This window comes from Lynx canadensis, chromosome A3, assembly GCF_007474595.2.
Source record: "Lynx canadensis isolate LIC74 chromosome A3, mLynCan4.pri.v2, whole genome shotgun sequence".
Classification (NCBI taxonomy): domain Eukaryota; kingdom Metazoa; phylum Chordata; class Mammalia; order Carnivora; family Felidae; genus Lynx; species Lynx canadensis.
Window position 1 is genome coordinate 73934033 of NC_044305.1, and position 19492 is coordinate 73953524.

Sequence of the window (19492 nt, forward strand, 5' to 3'; positions counted from 1 at the left end):
GACCTTGCCTCCTTATTTAAGCACAAAAATCTGTTGGAAGAAGATCTTAAACTTTCTTTTTAAACTCTCACCATTCCCATAACTGACTTGAGAACTGTGACTACATGTAGAAAAATCAATAGACTGATTAAAACAGAAAAGTTTAAATCAAGTCTTAACTTATCTGGACTGAAAGTGATCATGCAGATGGAGTGAACAACGCACTCAACCATCCTGCTGTGTTGTGGCTGGCTGTTTATTCTGCTTCCTCATATGGCTCTTGGTTAGACCTATTCTCTCATCACTGTTTCTGTGCCCCTTTAACAAAAGCCCATCCTCTGCTCACACAGGAAGTTTGTTTTGTTTCTTGATTTCTTGGTGAACTTTCCTTTTGACAATTACTGCACATTTAGTCAACTCTTTGAGAAACACTTGTTTCAGTGTCGAGGTTACCTGGGGGTCAGAAGTTATTCATATGTGCTTTCAAACGGGATGTAAGAGAAAATTGGCTGCACACCTTTTTGGGGCATGATTTTAGCAGTCTTTTTGTTTCCTTATCTCCTAGATTATCTCTTAAAAAAATCAAATGGTTGTTCTTGCTCTGGCAGCTATAACTAATTTTTTCCCAGACAAAATTATATTGGCTGTTACTGGTTACCTTTAAAAAACTTCCAAAGATAGAGTGATCCTCTAAAAGAATATTTATTTTTATTTAAAAAATATAATACATCAAAGAGAAGCAGTTACACTTTAAACAAGACATAAAACCTTTTCATTGAACTCAGAAGGAGGATAATTTGCTTTAGTTCACTGTCACTCTGGATGCCAAGAAGAAGAACAATTTCCATTTTATTCCTCTGTGAGCGTCAGAAATAAAGATGAGAAATTTTAGTTATAAGTGAAGTCTTAGAATTTTAATTTTATTCAGAAACTAAAACTTCCTCAGTACAATACCTTTTCTTCATTTTGTTCCACATCCTGTGGAAGTCCTGAATTCAGGGATGTTCTTACATTTACCGAGTGTTAAGGATCGAATGTTTGTGTCCTCCCCAAATTTACATGTTGAAATCCAAATCCACTTCCAATGTGATAGTATTAGGAACTGAGGCCTTTGAGAGATAATTAGGTCATGACGGTGGAGCCCTCATGAATGAGATTAGTGCTCTTATAAAAGGGACCCCAAAAGAGCTCACTCCTGTCTTTATACCATGGGAGGATATGAGTTTGCAACCCTGAGGAGAGCTCTCACCAGAACGTGATCATGCTGGCACTTTGATCTTAGACTTCCAGGCCCTAGGTTGTGAGAAATAAATTTGTGTTATTTATAAGCCACCCAGTCTATAGTATTTTATTATGGCAGCTTGAACTGATGAACACACTGAATTTGCTTCTTCAGGTCAACTCCACTATGGTTTAAAAATAATTTATTTTCTCATCTACTCTCTGCATATTTCTTCACATAATAATTGTTCTATGGCTACCTTATTCATTTTGGAAATTTTGCTTACTTTTTTGTTTACATTCATAATAAAAAATTCCTGACAAAATTTAAAATATTCAACAGAAACCAGCATATTATACAATAATTATTTATTACTAAGTAATAAACAACTGTGTTTACACTGATAATGAAAATAAAAAACCAACACAAATATGGCAGATCCTCATTTTCTAAAGAAATATATCTTTATTGACTTTTTCCATTTTGTTACAAAGCAGTTAAAAAATTCATCCTTGAACTTGCATGCTGTTCAATGTTATGAGGCTGCCTCCTTATGAGACTGTCAGTGGGGCTGTAGTAAGTTTCCTTAAGCACCACAGAAGATAATCATTGCTTTGTCCCACTTTTACAGAAAAGAATCCAAGTTTCATTGGATAGAGTATGCTTAGCTCTCTTGAAGAAGACCAGTTTAGTGGATTAATGTATAATTTACATACAGTAATAAAGACAAACTTTGAATCTTTACAGATTAAATGCCCACTTTATACCATGGTGTAATTGTTTGAATTATTGGTGAGTGTACAGCATATAGATGTAGATGTACTAGATACGTCTATAAATAAAATAGTGCTTTATTGTAACAATATTCTTTGGCTGATTTAAATGCCTATAGTGGACTCTTAAAAGACTAAAAAGAAAATGGCCCCACTATTATTGTCAATCTTAACACTGAGCTTGTGCGGAAGGTTCCTATACTGTTGACTGTTAGCATCTCCAGGTCCACGATATATTCTCTTGGTCCTGATAACGACTTCACCAGCACAAGCATTGCACTTACAGGACTTGTTTGCTAAAATAAAAGAAAAAAGAGGGAGGGAGAGGAGAATTTTTCTTGAATTGCAATTTCTATTATTTGTGAGTATACCTAATCCTATAAGAATTAGGCGAAGAATTTTGAGGGTAGAATAAAAGTCACTACTTAACTCCGCCTTGGTTTCAATCTTTCTTGTTTCTTTTTCCCTTGTCCACACAATAGTCATTACTTCCAAGTTACAGGGACCTGCTTTTCTGATAGTTCTGTGTTTTCTATACATCCCTCAGTATTAATTTTTCTCTTCACTTTTATTGATAGTACCAGTCTTTATAGAGACTGTAGTTCAGGTGAGAATGTGATAATGTTTGAACTGTTAAACAAAATTATCATCTTTCACTTCTTAGCATTATGTATTTGTTTACATTCTAGTAGGTGAAGAGACATGTAAATAGTTAATTTCAATAGAATATAGCAAATGCTAAGATATATGAGGTTATGTAGGGTATGTATGAAGATACACTAGGTGAAAAATACAGGGGAAAAGAGGAGGGACCCTAAAGCATTGAGGAAAGGCTTTTGAATGTGTGAGGATAGTCACCAAAGATAACTGGAAGTTTTGTTAAGAAGTGTGTTGAGGAGAACTGAATGCAGTTTCATTCTGATGAAGAATGTGATGAGTGCTGGAGAGTAGAAGGAGATGAGTTTGGAGGGGTAGGTTAGTAGATGTGCGAATCTGAATGCCAGAGGAAAGCAGGGATAGAGACAGAAGATTAGGATTTAGCAGTCACTTCAATGAGTGTACACTAAACTAAGGGACAGAATGTATGTGCGATAAGGCTGGATCTGGGAGAAGCCAATATTTAAGGAGTAGGCAGAGGAGAAGCCATTGAGGGAAGCTGAGAAGAAGCAGATGATTAAATGGGAAGCAAATGAATGCCAGCAGTGTCCAACAGAGTAGTGAGGCTGAGGGAGACTGGAACTGAAAAACGCCCTCTGGATTTAGCAGTACGGATGTCATTGGTGGCTTTTTTTTTTTTCAGAGCAACTTCAGTAGGGTAATGGGAACAGAAGATAGAAAGGTGACCAGGAGGTGAGAAAGCAGAGACTGTGTTTACAGGCTGTGCTTTAAGAACCTTGGCTGGGAAAGGAGAGGAGAACAAGGGCAACATCTAGAGGGAGGCAAGTTGAAAACGTAGGAGGTAAATGGGAGTTCGATGGAGCAAGGTTCTAGAGGAGATGGAAGGAAAAATACAGGTGGTGGATTGGCCTTGATTGACAGAAGTGAAACCTCATCTTGGAAAAACTCAAGGGAGAAGGTAAGAAGGGGGACACATGAACTTAATTTGCAGGGGTGAGTGGGAAATTCAGGTAATTCATGTCTGTTGGTCTCAGTGGTTTCAGAAAAGTAGGGGAAGGGTCCAAACTTAAAGCATGTACAAACTGAACTCACCTTCCTCTCCACACTGGTTCCTTCTTCCCTATCTTAATAAATGGCACCACCACCATTTACTATTGCTTAAGGCAGAAACTTATCTTTGGAGGTTATCTTTGGTGATTCCTCCTCCTCCACTTCCCCATAGCAAATGACTTACCAACTCATATAGTTCTTCCTATATCTTCATAAATCTGTTCACTGTTTTTGGACTCACTGCTACCACTACCACACTAGTACTGCATCTCTTGAACTACTAACTAGTCTTTTCATTTCTATTCTTGTCCTACTCCAATCCAGGCTCTGCATTGGCATCATTTTTAACATGATAATCCAATAGCAACTTCTCTACTTGAATCCTTAATATGATCCCTAAGGCCCTGCTCATCTCTCTAGGATTCTCTCAAGCCACTCCACTGACAGCACTTGGAGTTTCAGACCACTGGACTGCTTTTATTCCTTCTATTTGCTAGTCTTTAATTGCTAGTCTTCAGCTTAAGTCCACTTCTTTCAGGAGGCTTCCAGACCATTACTATCTTCTTAGCAGTTGACCTGTTAGGCATCCAAGTGCACTTGCAACTCCCTATTGTAACATTCAGCATAACTGTGAGCACTTGCTCAGTGTCTTGACTATGACCTCCACTGGGGTAGGGATTGGCTTGGTTTCATTCACTGTTGTGTCTCTAGAATCCAGCAGGTGCTTGCCCCTTGAAGGTAATAGTAATTCCTTGAAGGCTTTGGTTGAATTAATTCTTTCATTTAAAAATATTTTTTGAGCCCCTGCCAAGTGCCAGGTACATTCCATGTGCTGAGTATAGAAGAGTGAATCAACAGGGGAAGTCTGTTTTCATTACACCCATACTGTAGTGCATGACATAGACCAATGAATACTATGCAAAGTGGTGATAAAGGCTATGAAGAAAATAGGCTCAGTAAGGCATAGATACTGGGTGGTATGGTTGGGGAGGATGGTATTCTGCCTTCTAGTTTGTGTACTACTTCTTTATAATATGTCCCCTTTTCCAGGGAAGAAGGTTTTCTCAGTATTCTCCGAAAAGGAATATAAGTAAAATCCTATATCTTAGAATCTTCAAAGACCAGGTCCAGTATCATGACCACCAAAAAACATTCTTTGTCTATTCCAGCCAACATTAATTCTTTGATGTCTTGGACCACGGAATTAGACATAAAATTGCTCCCTTTCCCTGCCCAAAGGTGTTAACTTTCGCCACACAGCAATATTTAAAGCTGTTTAAAATAAGAGTGTATTACATACACCTCACATCGGTCTGAGGGTACAGTAGGTGCTTAATTAAGGCCTGATGATTGACTCATGCCTTCTACACAGGTGGGTTTTCAGTGGAGAAATTTTGTAGCATTTAACCCCGCTACTTTTTGAATTACGTGATAAGAAATAATCTTAGAATGGCTTTTTATTTCAAATAATTTTTGTTTTAAATAATTTAAATTTAGTCTGGGATTATAAAAATGGCAATGTTTTATATCACTTATGGGAAAAAAAGATTTTACTTGAGAAAAACACTGTGAGAATTTATATTGAAAATATCAAGTCGATAAATGCACTGCTATGAATCATAAAACTTGTGAACTGCTATGTTTATTGCAAGGAAATAACATGCTGGAACTTTTGCTTAACTGTCGCATTATGCTAGAAATTTTATTTTCTTAAACTATAGCTGAAAGTTGCAAATGGAAAGTTATTTTTTAAAAAGATTTTGAGATGAACCTGTTTTATTGCCATGGGTTACAAATAATGTCATTTGTTTGGGCTAGAATTATTAAATTGGTATTATCTGAACTGTGTGAAATTCATTTAGAGTAAACGTCTTACAAATATCTAGTATATCTCAAATTGAAAGCATCAAATGTTAAAGAAGTTTATTCTTAGCTGTTAGAAAAAAAGAATAGCAATAGATTTGGGGTTGGATTTTTTCTCTTCAGAAGTTGGTCATAAGAAATTAATCATTTCTAATTTACTGGCAAAGAAACAGAATCACATAATTCTGGAGTTGGAAAGGAACTTAAAATATCAAAGAACAGGATAAACATGTAAACATTAAAAATCTGTAAACTTCACCACAAAGATGAATTTCCCAATTTACTTTTCATGTTCTCAAAATGAAATATTGACTTTAAAATTTGGTTAAAAATGAAGAGTGCCCAAAGGAGTTTTGAGAAAATTGTAACTGGATGAATAACATCCTTAGCGTGAAATAGTTACCGTAACCCTGCAAACTGCTTGGTGGGGTGCCATCATTTTCACATGAAGTGGTGAGCCGTATTTGAAATATGTCAGAATTTTAACCTAAAATGAACTTTTTGAGCCTTTGCAGGGGGCCTGGAAGGCTGAGGCATCAGAGTCAGGGAGATCTGCTCGGAAGCCCTTGGAAGGATGAGGGGGTGGTGAGAGCCAGTTTAAAGGAAGAGAGGCAGGGGCATGGGGAAGCAAAGATAATCCAGGAGATACTGTGAAGAAAGAAATAGCAGAATTTAGAGAGAGATTTCATCTAGGCAGTGAAAGAAATGGAAAACACAAAGGTGACCTCACATTGTGTGCCTGGAGGTTTGGCAACAATGGTACAACTCCTGGCACATTTGGTGCAGGGGGTTGGGGTCATTTTTCAGGGACTTCCAGGTTTCAGTTTTAGTGTGAATGGAAATAATTTTGCAGGTGTGACAAGGAATTTATAGTTTCTGAAAAGTTCTCCAGGAATTAATTTTTCTATGTACAATTGAATAACTATCACTGATTTGTGGTATCTATTTGGGGTATGTGTGTTTGTGTAGGCTTGTGTTCTGTAGGTCACACACAACTCCATTAGAGTCTTCAACTCGGTTTCTGAGTGACTTTAGAGAAGCTCCTAAATCTGAGTCTCACTTTTCTATAGAGATGGAGATGAAATGTTAGTATCTCTCTGACAGTGTTACCAAGGGGATTAAACGAGATAATGCACACAGGAAGACCTTACACAATGCTTGCACATAAAAACTCTTTAAATGTTAGCTTTCCTTCCAAGTGAATACCACCAAACAGCAACAGCAAACTTGCACTTTTCCCAACAACTATGGCTGCCCTCAGTGTACTCACTCTTAGGTAGAACTCTCCATTTTCATTTCCAGATTTAATCCGAAAAGTATTGATAGTATTGGCATAAATGGTTGTGGCCTGTATCTGGAAGATGTCTGATGGCACAGACCTATCAGATCGGATGCTCATGTATTTGTAGACTATGGACTGGGGAAGTTCTCGGCACACCGCACTTGAGACTGGGCAAACACATCGGCTGCAGAGAAAAACAGAAATATTTCCAGTTTGGCTGGTAAGACCAGAAGCTTCCTGCTTTCAAAAGTTCTAATTTTCTCTTACTTCTCTGATGTTAGAATGTACGGATCTTGACAAGGATTTCGTGGGTAACAACGGAAGCCACCATGATAATTCCAACACATTTCATCTTCCCGACAGTCATTTGTGGTCTCACACCTCATTATATCTGTAGACACATAGGTAAAAGAATTTACTGATGTAAATAAATTGTGTAAGTGGCAAATTCAGGTTTTGTAAGGTAAGAGGTATATGGGGATCTAGGTTAATTTCATTTGTTTTTAGACACAAGACTGAGTAGGACTTGCATTTAATTCATTGCATTTAATTCAGGACAGATGTAGCTAAGTCATCCTAGACAGATTAGTATGTGTCATTTGAGAATATTTTTTATCAAGCACCTATTGTTCATCTGTTGAATTCAAAGCCAAATGTTAGCCATTGGCCATACTTATAAAAAAGTGAAAGAGGGGTGCCTGGGTGGCTCAGTCAGTTAAGCATCTGACTTCAGCTCAGGTCTTGATCTTGTGGTTCATGAGTTCGAGCCCCACATGGGGCTCTGTGCTACCAGCTGAGAGCCTGGAGGCTGCTTCGGATTCTGTGTCTCCCTCTCTCTCTGCCCCTTCCCTGCTTGCACACACACACACACACACACACACACCCCTCTCTACGTCTCTCAAAAATAAATAATAAACATTAAAAAAAAAAAAGTGAAAGACACCAGTTCTTGCCCTTGGGTAGATTGTAATTTAGTTAAGAATACAGATATGGCAATAATTATAAAATAAAATGGAATTAAACAAGAGATAGATATGTGCACTAGCAGATTAGAAGCGGAATTAAATTCTGCCTGGAGGGTTAGAAAAGCTTCAGGAAGGAAGAGGCATCTCCGTATGGCCTTGAAGTGTGGTGGGTAGACAGGATTTCACGGTTGGGGTAGGGAGGTTCTTCCAGTGTAGAAAGCAGGAAGCAAAATCTATGGAGAGGGCATCTGAATGTGTGGCTCAGGAGTTCCCAAAAGAGGTGACGCTTAGAGGTGTGGACATGCGGGTGGAGTACAGCATGCAGGTGGAGACTTGATGCTCTGGGAGTGGATGACACTGTCTGGAGGAAGCATAACACAAGAAGTGAAGCTATGAAGTGTTCCACCTTGGGCAGCATAGATAGCTATTTAGAGACAGTGTGTTAGAAGGGGAAATAAGAAGGGGCTCTGATGAGAGGCAACCCAGAGAAGAGGCAGTGTGAGGAAGCCAGAAGGGAAGAGAGCCCCAGAAAAAGAGGGCCACAGAAAGGCCAGGCTGGACAAGGACTGGTTTTAGATTTGGGAATTAGGAGCCTTCATATGACATCTGAGAGAACACTTTCACTGGAGAGCCATTATATTTACAACACAACAGCAACGAGAAATTATATTAATGTTAACATCCCTGGCTATGTCTAATCTCCTGTTACATTTGAATAATGATTTAGATTTTATTCAATATAAGCCTTTCTGAATCATTCCTCCTCATAATCAGGTACGTTCATTCATTAATTTACTCATTCCATAAGTAATTTACTGAATCCCTGCTGCAAGCCAGCAATGGGCTAGTTGCTGGGATTTAATCTGTTTTTCCTATTCAGAATCTCATACCTCATGTTCTTTTGGGAGACCTTTGTTGCTCTCTGCTTTGCATTATTGAAATCTACATGTTTGTCTTAACCCTTCCATTAGCTTATAAACCCCTTGAGGGCAGGGCTGTAGTATCCATCTTTATATCCCTTCATCACCTAGCATTAATGTAACTCAGGGGCACCTGGCTTTTAAGAAATATTAAATTGAACTAAGTTGTTCTTCACACAAATCATGTAGACATAGGTGAGAAAGATATTATCTCTATTTGACATGGAAGAAAACAGATAAGGGTTAAGTAAGTTGCCCAAGTTCATACAGTTAGTGACAGGCATCTTTCCACTGTAAGATACTGCATCCTCTAAATGAGAATAATTCCATGCCTTGTCTTTGGAGGAAAAAAAAATGTATTTTTCCCTTCCAAACTGGCCAAAGCTATCTGGAACCCAAGAGAGACTGGAAGTTTCCAAGAGTTTCCAAGAGTCAGTTATAAGAAGTGTCTTCTTTTGGAGTGGCTATGGCTAAAGAAAGAATTTAGATCCCTTAGAAGAAATTACAATCAACTTGTCCTTTCAATATTCTTCACTCCTCTGAAAAATAAAGATGCTGTTTAGCTACAAGGAAAACTAAGACTGGTTTGTTATGTGGAGACCAAGAAGGGCAAAAGGAAACTTTATGTAATAATTTCATTTATTACTTCCATTAATTTAGAGCCTAGCATAATTAACACCTTAATCATTCTGGAATGTTTTTCAGAAATTATTAATAGTATTAAAATATTTGATGAATGTGTGTCTGTGTGTATGTGTATTCTCTCTGTTTCTCTGTCTTTCTCCTTCTCTGTGGCCTCCCCCACCCCATCCAAACACACACAGTGTTTTCATTTTTGCAAGGCTGTGGAAATGAGAACAGTTATTTCATCCTCAAAATGAGCTTTTTGTGTAAAGGTAAGAATCTGAACTCTTTCGTTTTTACTTTAGTCTATGGACGACGTTGGGAAGAGATGATTTTAGTGGAGAAAACCAATTGCTTTGTACCTTAAAAGAATGTTAAGTCTCTCTTATAAAAAATGTTTTTGGCTTAGCCAAACATTCTGAAGCTGCATATCTTCAAGATACAACACTCATGAATCCCTTATTTGCAATTCTAGTGCATTTTTCACCTTTAGTTGTAACTGAAATGTTTTCATATACTAGAGTAAGCAGGTAAGATTCCACTGTATGTTAATTTGCTTCTGTCTTTTGCTGAGGATCAAATCCATTTGTGATAAAAAAACACATAGACATTTTTTTGCAGGACTCCAGGGAAATTGGTTAGGACATCCCACTGGCTAACATTTTCCTCCGTGTAATATTCATGTTAAAAGTCTTAGTTAGGCTTTAAAAAACAAAATCATTGGAATGCAATGTTTTCCCACAATTAACATTAAAGTCCCCAGTAACCTGGAAAGGGGATTAAAGGGGTTCATTGTGCAATGAATGCCATTCTGATTATGCTCATATTTAGTAGATGGAGTCTAGTTGAATGGCCATATGCATACTATAAAACCGCAGGTCCTGGGTGTTCCGGTGAATTAATATTTTCCTATAAAATCATGATATAGACTGAGAATCCCTAGTGTCTCCTTTCCTTGGTCTTTTCCTTTCTTGAAGGATTTATTGCTCCTGTATGTCCTTTCCCAGTTCTGATTAAAAAGGACTCTCTAGAGAAGATTTGCTACTAGTCACTTACATGGCTAAGTACATGTTACAAGAACATCTTGGGGGTGCCTGGGTGGCTCAGTCGGTTAAGCATCTAATTTTTGATTTTGGCTCATGTCATGATCTCACTGTATGTGAGATCGAGCCCTGCATTGGGCTCTATGCTATCAGTGCAGAGTCTGCTTGGGATTCTCTCTCTTCCTTTCTTTCTGCCCCTCCCCTGCTTGTTCTCTCTCCCCGCTCCATCAAAATAAATAAACTTAAAAAAATCTTGGATTGTAAGGCTTTATAGTTTATGTAAGGCTTTATAATTTTTATGTATATTATTTCATTTCATTCTCACAACTCCCTTTTCCAAAGTTAATGGTCAAAGATTTTCATAATTTGTTCAGAATTACATAGAAGACTAGGACTCAGATTTTCTGTCTTCAAGTTTAGTCATTTTTTTTTTTACTTGTTCACTGCTTTATGTAAATGTAGGGGTTTATACTAGCCTTTCTAGGATTATCTATACTTTTGGTTCTATCCAAGCAAATCTTTTCCCTGTTAAAGAAATTTTAAACGACATTGTAGCATTGGAGGTGTATAGGTGTGAAGATTACCTGAATGTTTATTTTAAAACTGGACCCTAGGATATTAGCTATTTTTGGATCTATAGGGTTTTTTTGCTGAAGAATTCAAGCTCATTTTAAGACACATGAGGCTGATTTTCTCAGTACCTAAATTACTACCCAATTTATAATCTTGGTATTTTAGAGAATTGAGACTAGTTTGAGGTTTGCCTAACCCACATATTAAGTTTATTCTCTGGACTCAAACTCATGGCAAGATACTTTAATAATTGAATCTTTTTGGGTTGGTGATTAAAAGATGTGTATCATAGAGATTATATAGGCTATATAGAAGAGATATCAGTATTTTATTAAAATTACATCTTAAGAAAGAAAAATAATTACTTTAAATTTCAAAAAAGTCAGTGGTAACTGAATAATACCCTTTTGATGAGATTTGCATAATGGATGATGAGCAAGGGAAAAAAGAGTTCAAATTATATGCAAGATGGAAAAAATGAAAGTCTATGGTAGAGAATCCTGTAACTCTGTCCCTGCTTTTCCTGGTTAAAAATGAACACTTAACAGATAGGAAAACAATAAGCTTACCTTGACATGTTCTACTTCTCACCACTTGGTATCCCTGGGGGCACATACACGAGAATTTCCCAGGTTCATTGACACACTGATATTGACACAGGTAGCTTGAGGTTCTGCATTCATCAATATCTGTTGAATTAGATAAGAGCAAGGACACAGAGTTGAAAAACGTACAGGTCACTACTTTGGTAATATTTTTAAAGATAAGGTAAGAGGGTAAAAATACTATAAACTCTAAAACAGAAATATAATACTTTATAAGAAGCTCAAAGGAAAATTATACAATATCAGCTCATTTCCCCTAGAACTTTGCCACACATCAGTTTTATTCAATTATTGCTGAGAGTTTGGCAAATCTCAGACCTCACAATACTGACTGAACAGACTGAATGAATGAATTGGGAATTCAAGTGAAGACTGCTTTGTATTTCCCAATGGTGATGTCTTTGTAGTTTGCTCAGAAGGGCAGAAGCAGCTGTCCAGAGCCAGGCCCTTTTGGTTTTGAGCATAGTGGCATGATGTGAAACCTCTCCAGGTGGGGTATGACCTCTGTGGCCCCAAGTAAAGCTGGAAGGAAGTCAAAGACATCAAGTGTCAATGGCATTCCCCTCAGGATGTCTTAGCCTTTTGAATTGCACAGTGGAACACTCATGGGCAATGGACTCTGAAGGTCATCCTTCCAATTAAATGGCCCTCTTTTTACTCATGTGGAAAGCGAAGCCCAGGCAACTTAAGAAATGTGTGCCCAAGTCAAACAGTGGCAGGAATAAGACTACAGGACAGGTCTCTTGGTTTATATTATAATGTTTCTGAATGTGATCATTTCTCCTCAGACTTAAGTGTGTGTACCAGTCATCTGGGATTCTTGTTAAATGCAGCCTCTAACTCACTAGGTCTGGTCTGGGGCCTGAGATCTCTATTTCTTGCAAGTAGAGAAAAGGAAGTGTCAATGCTGCTGGCCATCAGATCACTTTGAGAAGCGAGACACCAGAACACCCCTTCTAATTATTAGACCCAGTCTGTATCTAATATTTCAGTTATTTTGTCCCTTCTCCTTTCTCTTGGTGACAAACTAAAAAGCCAATGTTATCACAGAACTTAATTAAAGAATAGAATTCCCATGGATAAAAATTTGTTTTCATAAACAGGTACATAATTGGATAAAGCAGCAGAAAATATAGGGATTGAACTGTTATTGCAAATTATTTGGAAAATATTTCACCTTCACAGTTGAGCCTGTCACTGCTTAGTTCGTATCCTTGATTGCACTGACAGATGAATGAACCAAGAATGTTGTAGCATTGCTGAGCACATTGATTGCTGGCATCACATTCGTTTATATCTGAAAGGAAAAGTTATATACACTCATATATCTATGTCTTCAACCATATCCTTGCTCTTTTGTACCTATGTCATCTAACAATAAGTGAATAATTCCCTAGTTGGATTCTTTGCCCTGCAGAAGCTCACTGGAGAACATCCATTCAGGTTTCATATTTGTTGGAATAACTTCAAACATCTGCCATACACTTCTTTTAGAAATACCAGAATATTTCTTTCTGGGGATGACAGTTAGTTTTGTGTTTGATGAGTCTTTCCAAAAGAATTTAATGATTCTAATAAATATACATTCCAGCATCTATTTTCTTTTATTGTTGTTCAAATGCAAAGTGCCAAGTCTATAAATAATTGATATAAGACATTTGTACTGATACAGTCTCTCAGCATGCTGTGGTGAAGATTTATCTGTGCTATTTATTACTTTTTAAATGGGTTCTGTTAAATTCCATTACAATTATAGCATAAGCTGTTGAGACCCATACAGAGTTTTGCAATGCTCCAAGGCACTGAAAATGTTGTGAAAAGGCATTTTTCCTGCACTAGATTCTTTCCATGTCATGCCAATCTTAAAATTTGTGCCATGACACTGCATTCTGAAAGGGGAGAAGAAGCATGTAAAAATCAGATGCACTTTCAGTGGAAAGTTTATGTACTTGAACTTGCAGTAACCCTTTGGCACCTTCAGCATTTATATCACACACTGCTGACTAATTGGTGTGCGTATATCAGTTGATCTGTAGTTTTTTATATTTTTGATAAACCCACAGAGGACAACTAAAAACCAACATTAACAAAGTTTCCATTCACATCTTGATGTGTTTTAAGAGACAAATTGGTTACTGTCTTTTCAGCTTTGTGCAGGGAAGATGATGGAAATCAGTTCACTCAAGAACACAGAAAAACTGGAAATAGAACAACATGGTATGACGTTTCCTTTTTTTGAAGATAGAAATCAGTCAGTATGGCAGCGCCCCAAAAGCTTACCTACACAGGTATAGTTGTTTGCGGCCAACTGAAACCCAGGACTGCACTGGCAATAAAATGATCCTGGTGTGTTCACGCATCTTTGGTGGCAATATGGAGGGATGGTGCATTCATCTATGTCTGGGTTATCAGGCACACACACAAAGAGAACCAAATTATTAACTATCCATAGTTGTTAGCTCTTAAGTTCTCAGCAGGACATTATCTAGGAAACCTAGCTGGAGAAAATCTCCCTTAAAATAATTGTCCCTATCTTTTTAAATTAGTGTTTGTGTTTTAAATATACTCTGCATTCTGCAGCTGAGTGAGATGTTAGAAACAAAGACTTCATAAAGCTGGTTGAGTGGGTTGAGATTTAAAGACAGAAGAGTAATTATGACTATTTCACATATATATGAGTGTTAGTTTGGGGATCTAAAAAATTATTTGTAACGGTAAAAGTAAAAAACTGCAGAAGAATCGAGCGATGTAGCATAATCTAAGCGACAGGAGGTGTGGTCTGCTGCTCAGCTGGTTACATTGGCAAAGTCACATAAACGTCTGGTATCTCGGTTTTTTTCTTTTGTAAAATGTGGATAGTAATACTTGCTATGTGTATCTTATGAAGTTTCTGTGAGAATCAAATGAAAGAATGCCATGGAAGGAATAGGACGCTACACAAATTACCTCTTGAGAGTGACCTCTGACACACTGATGAAGTGTTCCAGGCTGTGTTCTCAGATAAATATTTCCAACTATAAAATGCTCAGCTGAGAACTTGCAGAGTAGGATTAACATCTTAGAAGCATAATAAAATTTCATTAACTCTACGCTTTGTGACAATTCTAACATGGAGTGTGTGATTTAAAATAACAATTATGCACGTAATATGTAAGACTATGTAGTGACACTAACTTCTGATAAAAAACAAAAACAAAACAATAATGCTGAACCCTTCTACCTAAAACTGTGGAAGGCAGTATGCTCAAGTGGCCTCAGGATAACCTGAATTGGAATCTTTGTTCTGGCAATTACTAGCATGGTCTTAACCTCTCAAAGCTTCCATTTCCTCCTCTGTAAGTGATAATACTACAATATGGTCGACTTGTTGGGAGGATAACATGAAATTATGTAGGCAAACTTTCTTGCACAAAATGGGTAAAAATAAATGGCAGCTATTATTAATAAGCTGCAAAATAGATTTGATTTCACTTGAATATTGAAATAAAAGGTAATGATATTGACATGGCTTTCTACCTCATTTATTGAGGTGTTTGCTCAAATGTCACTTCAGGGAGGCCATCTCTGCCCATTCATATAAAATAGCTTCTTCTGCCCCATCTGTTCCCTTTTCCTACTTTATATTTCTTTGTAGCCATTGATACTCCTTGGGATTGTGTTATGTGTTTATTTGCCTCTTGTCTGTCTCCCTCACTATAATGCATGGCAAATAAGACCTGTATCCTTTTGAGGCAAAGGTAAAGTATTTTTTGTCTGTTCACTGCTGTGTGCTTAATACCTGGAACAGGGTCTGGCATAGTAGGTGCTCGATAAACATTAGTTGAATGAGTGTAGACTTCATACTAATTAAGAGCAATTTTAGCATGGTTCTTCCTAGTACCCAGTATTATAGCCAGGTGCCAGTACTGACAGTTAGTTTCTATAAATGGTATCTTCTAATAGCTCCATGAGGGCCGTGATTCTGTAAACTGTGTTTGTTCACCATGATGGCCCAGCACTTAGAACAGTATGTGGTATATAGTCAGCCCTCAGTAATACTTGATGTATGTCTTCTCAACCAGTAAGCATCTACTGAATCACTGTTATTTGCAAGTGCTGTGTTTGGCACTGCTGGTTTTTAATGATGATAAATACATGTACATTGTACCTTGTCTAGCATGGAAGAAAGGCATGAAAACATATTACTGCATGGAATGATAAGATCAACAATAAGAAAGCTACACAAGGTACAGAGAGAGCACCACTCTACTCAAGGTGTGGCCTGCTGACCACTGCTGATCCATGGACTATTTGGACCAGTCCACGACAAATAAGTACAGAAATTCAGAATATGTATTTAGGAATAGCAATTTGGTATTGCCACAACATTTTTATTGTATTTTACAGTAGTATTGATCTGTAACAGACTAGAAATTTACAAAAAAAAAGATCCATCAAGGGGCACCTGGGTGGTTCAGTAGTTAAGCCTCCTACTTTGGCTCAGAGGTCATGATCTCACAGTTCATGGGTTTGAGCCCCGCGTCAGGTTCTGTGCTGACAGCGTGGAACCTGGGGCCTGCTTCCAGTTCTGTGTCTCCCTCTCTCTCTCTGCCTGCCCCCACCCTCCCACCCCCGCTCACACTGTCTCTCTTTCAAAAATAAATAAACTTTAAAAAAAAAGATCCATCAAAGTTTGAGAAGTACTGACAAAGAGGAGGGAGTAACTAATCATATCTGGGTAAATCATGGAAGACTTCTCAGAAGAAGTAACCCTGAGCTGGGATTTGGAAATTGAATAGGAGTTTGCCAGGGGTGCGTGTTCCTGGTGCTGAAAGAGCTTATGTACAGACACTAAGGTGTGACATTGTGTGATGTATGTGCGGAACTATAACTAGTGGACAGGACTGAAGTGTAATATTTTGTGGGGGAGGGGAGGTATTGATACCACAGAGGATCTGATGGAAGAAGATCTTATATGTTCTGTTGACGAATGTAGAGTTGGTTCTGTGGGTGAGGGGAACACCAGGGCAGCCCCATGATTAGATCTGAATTTAAGAATGTTTCTTCCTGCCATATCATATAGGGCTATAAGAATACATTTTATTTTTAATTGTTCCCGTAGTAGGTTGAGTTAGTTCTTTTTCTATACCTTTTATACCCTAAGGTGTTTATTCTCCTGACTAATCCAGTGGGCAAAACTTTGGTGCCTGTGGAGTTTTCCACACAGTCTTTTCCTAAATCACAGCTTCAGTCCCACAAATTCTGGGCCTTTCTCAGAGGCTGGGCACCAATCCCAGCACCTGGGCACAACCCCATGGCAGGCAGAACTGGGCCAGGGCCCATGAGGAGCTCAGTGTTGACATCCTGATGTCAACAGCCAGCATTCTCAGGCGAAAATTGATGCTAGCTCCCTGTCCCCACATTCTTATCCTCTGTTACTAAGAGAAAAGAAGTACTCTCCACTGATGTATGGTAAAAGCGGTATGTAAATCAATGTCAATATCATATGAATGCAATTGACACAGGGAGTCAATTTAGAAAGTTTTATTCCTGGTGCTGGACCTCATGACTGATCCCAGAACACATTTACTTTTTACTGTTTACTTCTTATTTTCCAGTCAGCCTCCTCATACTATATTCTTACAGTCATTCAAAAAAAAAAAATGCACAGAGCATCTACTTGGCAGGCACTCTTCAGAGACTGGGGAGACAGCAATGACACAAACCAGATCTGGCCCCTGCCCTCAGGTAGCTCAAGTAGAGCTCTCAAGTAGAGGCACATGCTATACTTGGCTTTGCGTTCCCAGCACTACACCCACTTGCAACATAAAGAATGTTTAGTACATGTCTGTTAACTCATCACATAATGATAGTACACAGCTATTCCACCCAGGACCAGGCGCTGTTCTAAGCACTCCCACATGTGAGCTCCTGAGGTAGGGGCTAGTATTATCTCCATACCACAAAGGAAAAAAGTTAACACACAGCCTATGTAAGTCACTTGTGAAGAGCCTCAAAGTGAGTTGGGGGTACAGCTGGGATTTGAACCTCACCATTTGCCCTATAAGCTATGCTATTTTATGAACTAGTGAATAAGGTTCATATCATCAGTGTTTTAGTGCTATGGCCCCCAAACAGCTAATTTAAAATGATCTCCTTGGTTGCTTTTGTGGTCCCATCCATATGCCAAATTTATGCTTTTGCTTAGTCTACCATGTAACCAACACTTTATACCCAGAATACGCTCACCCTTTAGGTTAGCTCTTTCTCATTAATGTGGAAAACGGATCAGTAGTTAATGAAAGAATAAGCAGTTGTTAGCCTTCATTCTCCAAATAAATATGAGTGCTTTGTTTTGAATGACTGAGGTTTAAGCAAGTAAGAGGATTAGGACAGGATTTTGCTTATTGTTCTGCTGTACTTACCTACACACTGCTCTCCCCGCTTCTGGTACCCCGGGGGGCACTGACAGGCGAAGGAGCCTCGTAAATTGATGCACACTTGGTCAGCTCTACAGTTGTGAGTCCCCGCAGTGCACTCGTCTATGTCTGTTAAAAGGTAGCACAGAGTTTGAGTTGCTTGGGCAGATGTTGCTATCTCCCCCATTTAAAAAAAACTGAAGTATGGTTGACAAATGAGTTACACGAGTTTCAGGAATACAACATAGTGATTCAACAACCCCACACATTATGTTATACTCACCGTAAGTGTAGCTATCATCTGTCACCATACAATGCTATTATAATACCATTGACTATATGCCCTATGCTGAAATGCCATCATAGTTTCTTTTAAGGAAATAAAGTTTTTGCCCTATTCTTAAGATAATACTCTGTAATATTATTATATTGGGAATGTTTAAAATTATAAATGATTTCAAGTGTTCAGATAACAATTTTGTAGATGCCAGTGTGTACCTCTCAGATTTAACACACGCTAACATTTAGCTGTACTTGCCTTGGCTCACTTTATTTTCAGAAATGAACCATTTGAGATATAGCTAAAGCCTTACTGTATTCTCATCTCTTTACTCACCCACCTGCCACTATCCTGGTAGGTGTGAACCCTTCCCTGAGATGTTTTTTTTTACATGTATTACATAGATCTACATCCATTAGAACACACAATATTGTTTTGTGTTTTAAAGTGTAAATAAATTGTATAATACTTGCCTTTTCCATCCAATATATTGCATTTGAGATCATTATGTTGTCAAATCTCTAAAAATCTGTCCAATAACCAGGTATAAATCAAATTTAATACTATGCATTTCCTGTTGCCTTTCCTTGCAAATTTCAAAATGCAAAGGATTCAACTAGATCATATTTGTCTAGGGGAGATAGACTGGTGTAGTTTAAAATACATATTTTCCCAAAGCATTAAATTTCAGTTAAAAAACAGATATTTCCCCAAAGCAGTTGTATAATTTACTAAGTGTGCCCTAAGGATTAGGGCACATTTTCTAGTTCTAGAAAAGTAAAAAATGCTCAGTCATAATATAATGAATCTGTTATAATGGATTCCTCTGGGGTCAAAGTGTGATGTGAATTTGTGTGTGTGTGCACTCATATTACAGTAATTTATAAGTGAAGTTTAATTTTGTCTTTTCAACATTACCTTCGCATTGTTTTGTTTCGTTTTTTACCTTCTCATTTAATTAACTCTCTTACATTATGAAGTTAAATAGATGAGTTCAGAAGATGAAAGGATTATGTGATTTTGGCATTCCTCAACAACTGAACAGTCTAAGCTTTGTTAAAAACTATTGTACAACTCAGGGCACCTGGGTGGCTCAGTCAGTTAAGCATCTGACTTGGGTTCATGTCATGATCTCATGGTTCGTGAGTTTGAGCCCCACGTTGGGCTCTGTGCTGACAGTTCAGAGCCTGAAACCTGCTTCACTCAGGTTCTGTGTCTCACTCTCTCTCTCTCTCAAAAATGAATAAACATTAAAGAAATCTTTAAATTAAAAAAAAAAATTGTACAACTTGGAATT

At 37.9% G+C, this 19492-nt stretch overlaps 1 protein-coding gene across 2 annotated transcripts in view; it reads right to left on the reverse strand.

The window, feature by feature from the left end:
- Positions 1 to 875: 875 nt before the first annotated feature.
- The window catches only part of EFEMP1 (EGF containing fibulin extracellular matrix protein 1), a 60501-nt gene continuing 41884 nt past the window's right edge, over positions 876 to 19492 (reverse strand). For both annotated transcript variants that reach the window (XM_030310642.2, XM_032592645.1), the window contains 7 exons: positions 17922 to 18044; positions 13798 to 13917; positions 12695 to 12814; positions 11482 to 11601; positions 7055 to 7178; positions 6776 to 6971; positions 876 to 2270 (listed from right to left, as the gene is read on the reverse strand). In XM_030310642.2, coding sequence (XP_030166502.1) covers positions 2109 to 2270; positions 6776 to 6971; positions 7055 to 7178; positions 11482 to 11601; positions 12695 to 12814; positions 13798 to 13917; positions 17922 to 18044 — 965 coding nt within the window. In that variant the 3' untranslated portion in view covers positions 876 to 2108. The remainder of the gene's footprint in view (positions 2271 to 6775; positions 6972 to 7054; positions 7179 to 11481; positions 11602 to 12694; positions 12815 to 13797; positions 13918 to 17921; positions 18045 to 19492) is intronic.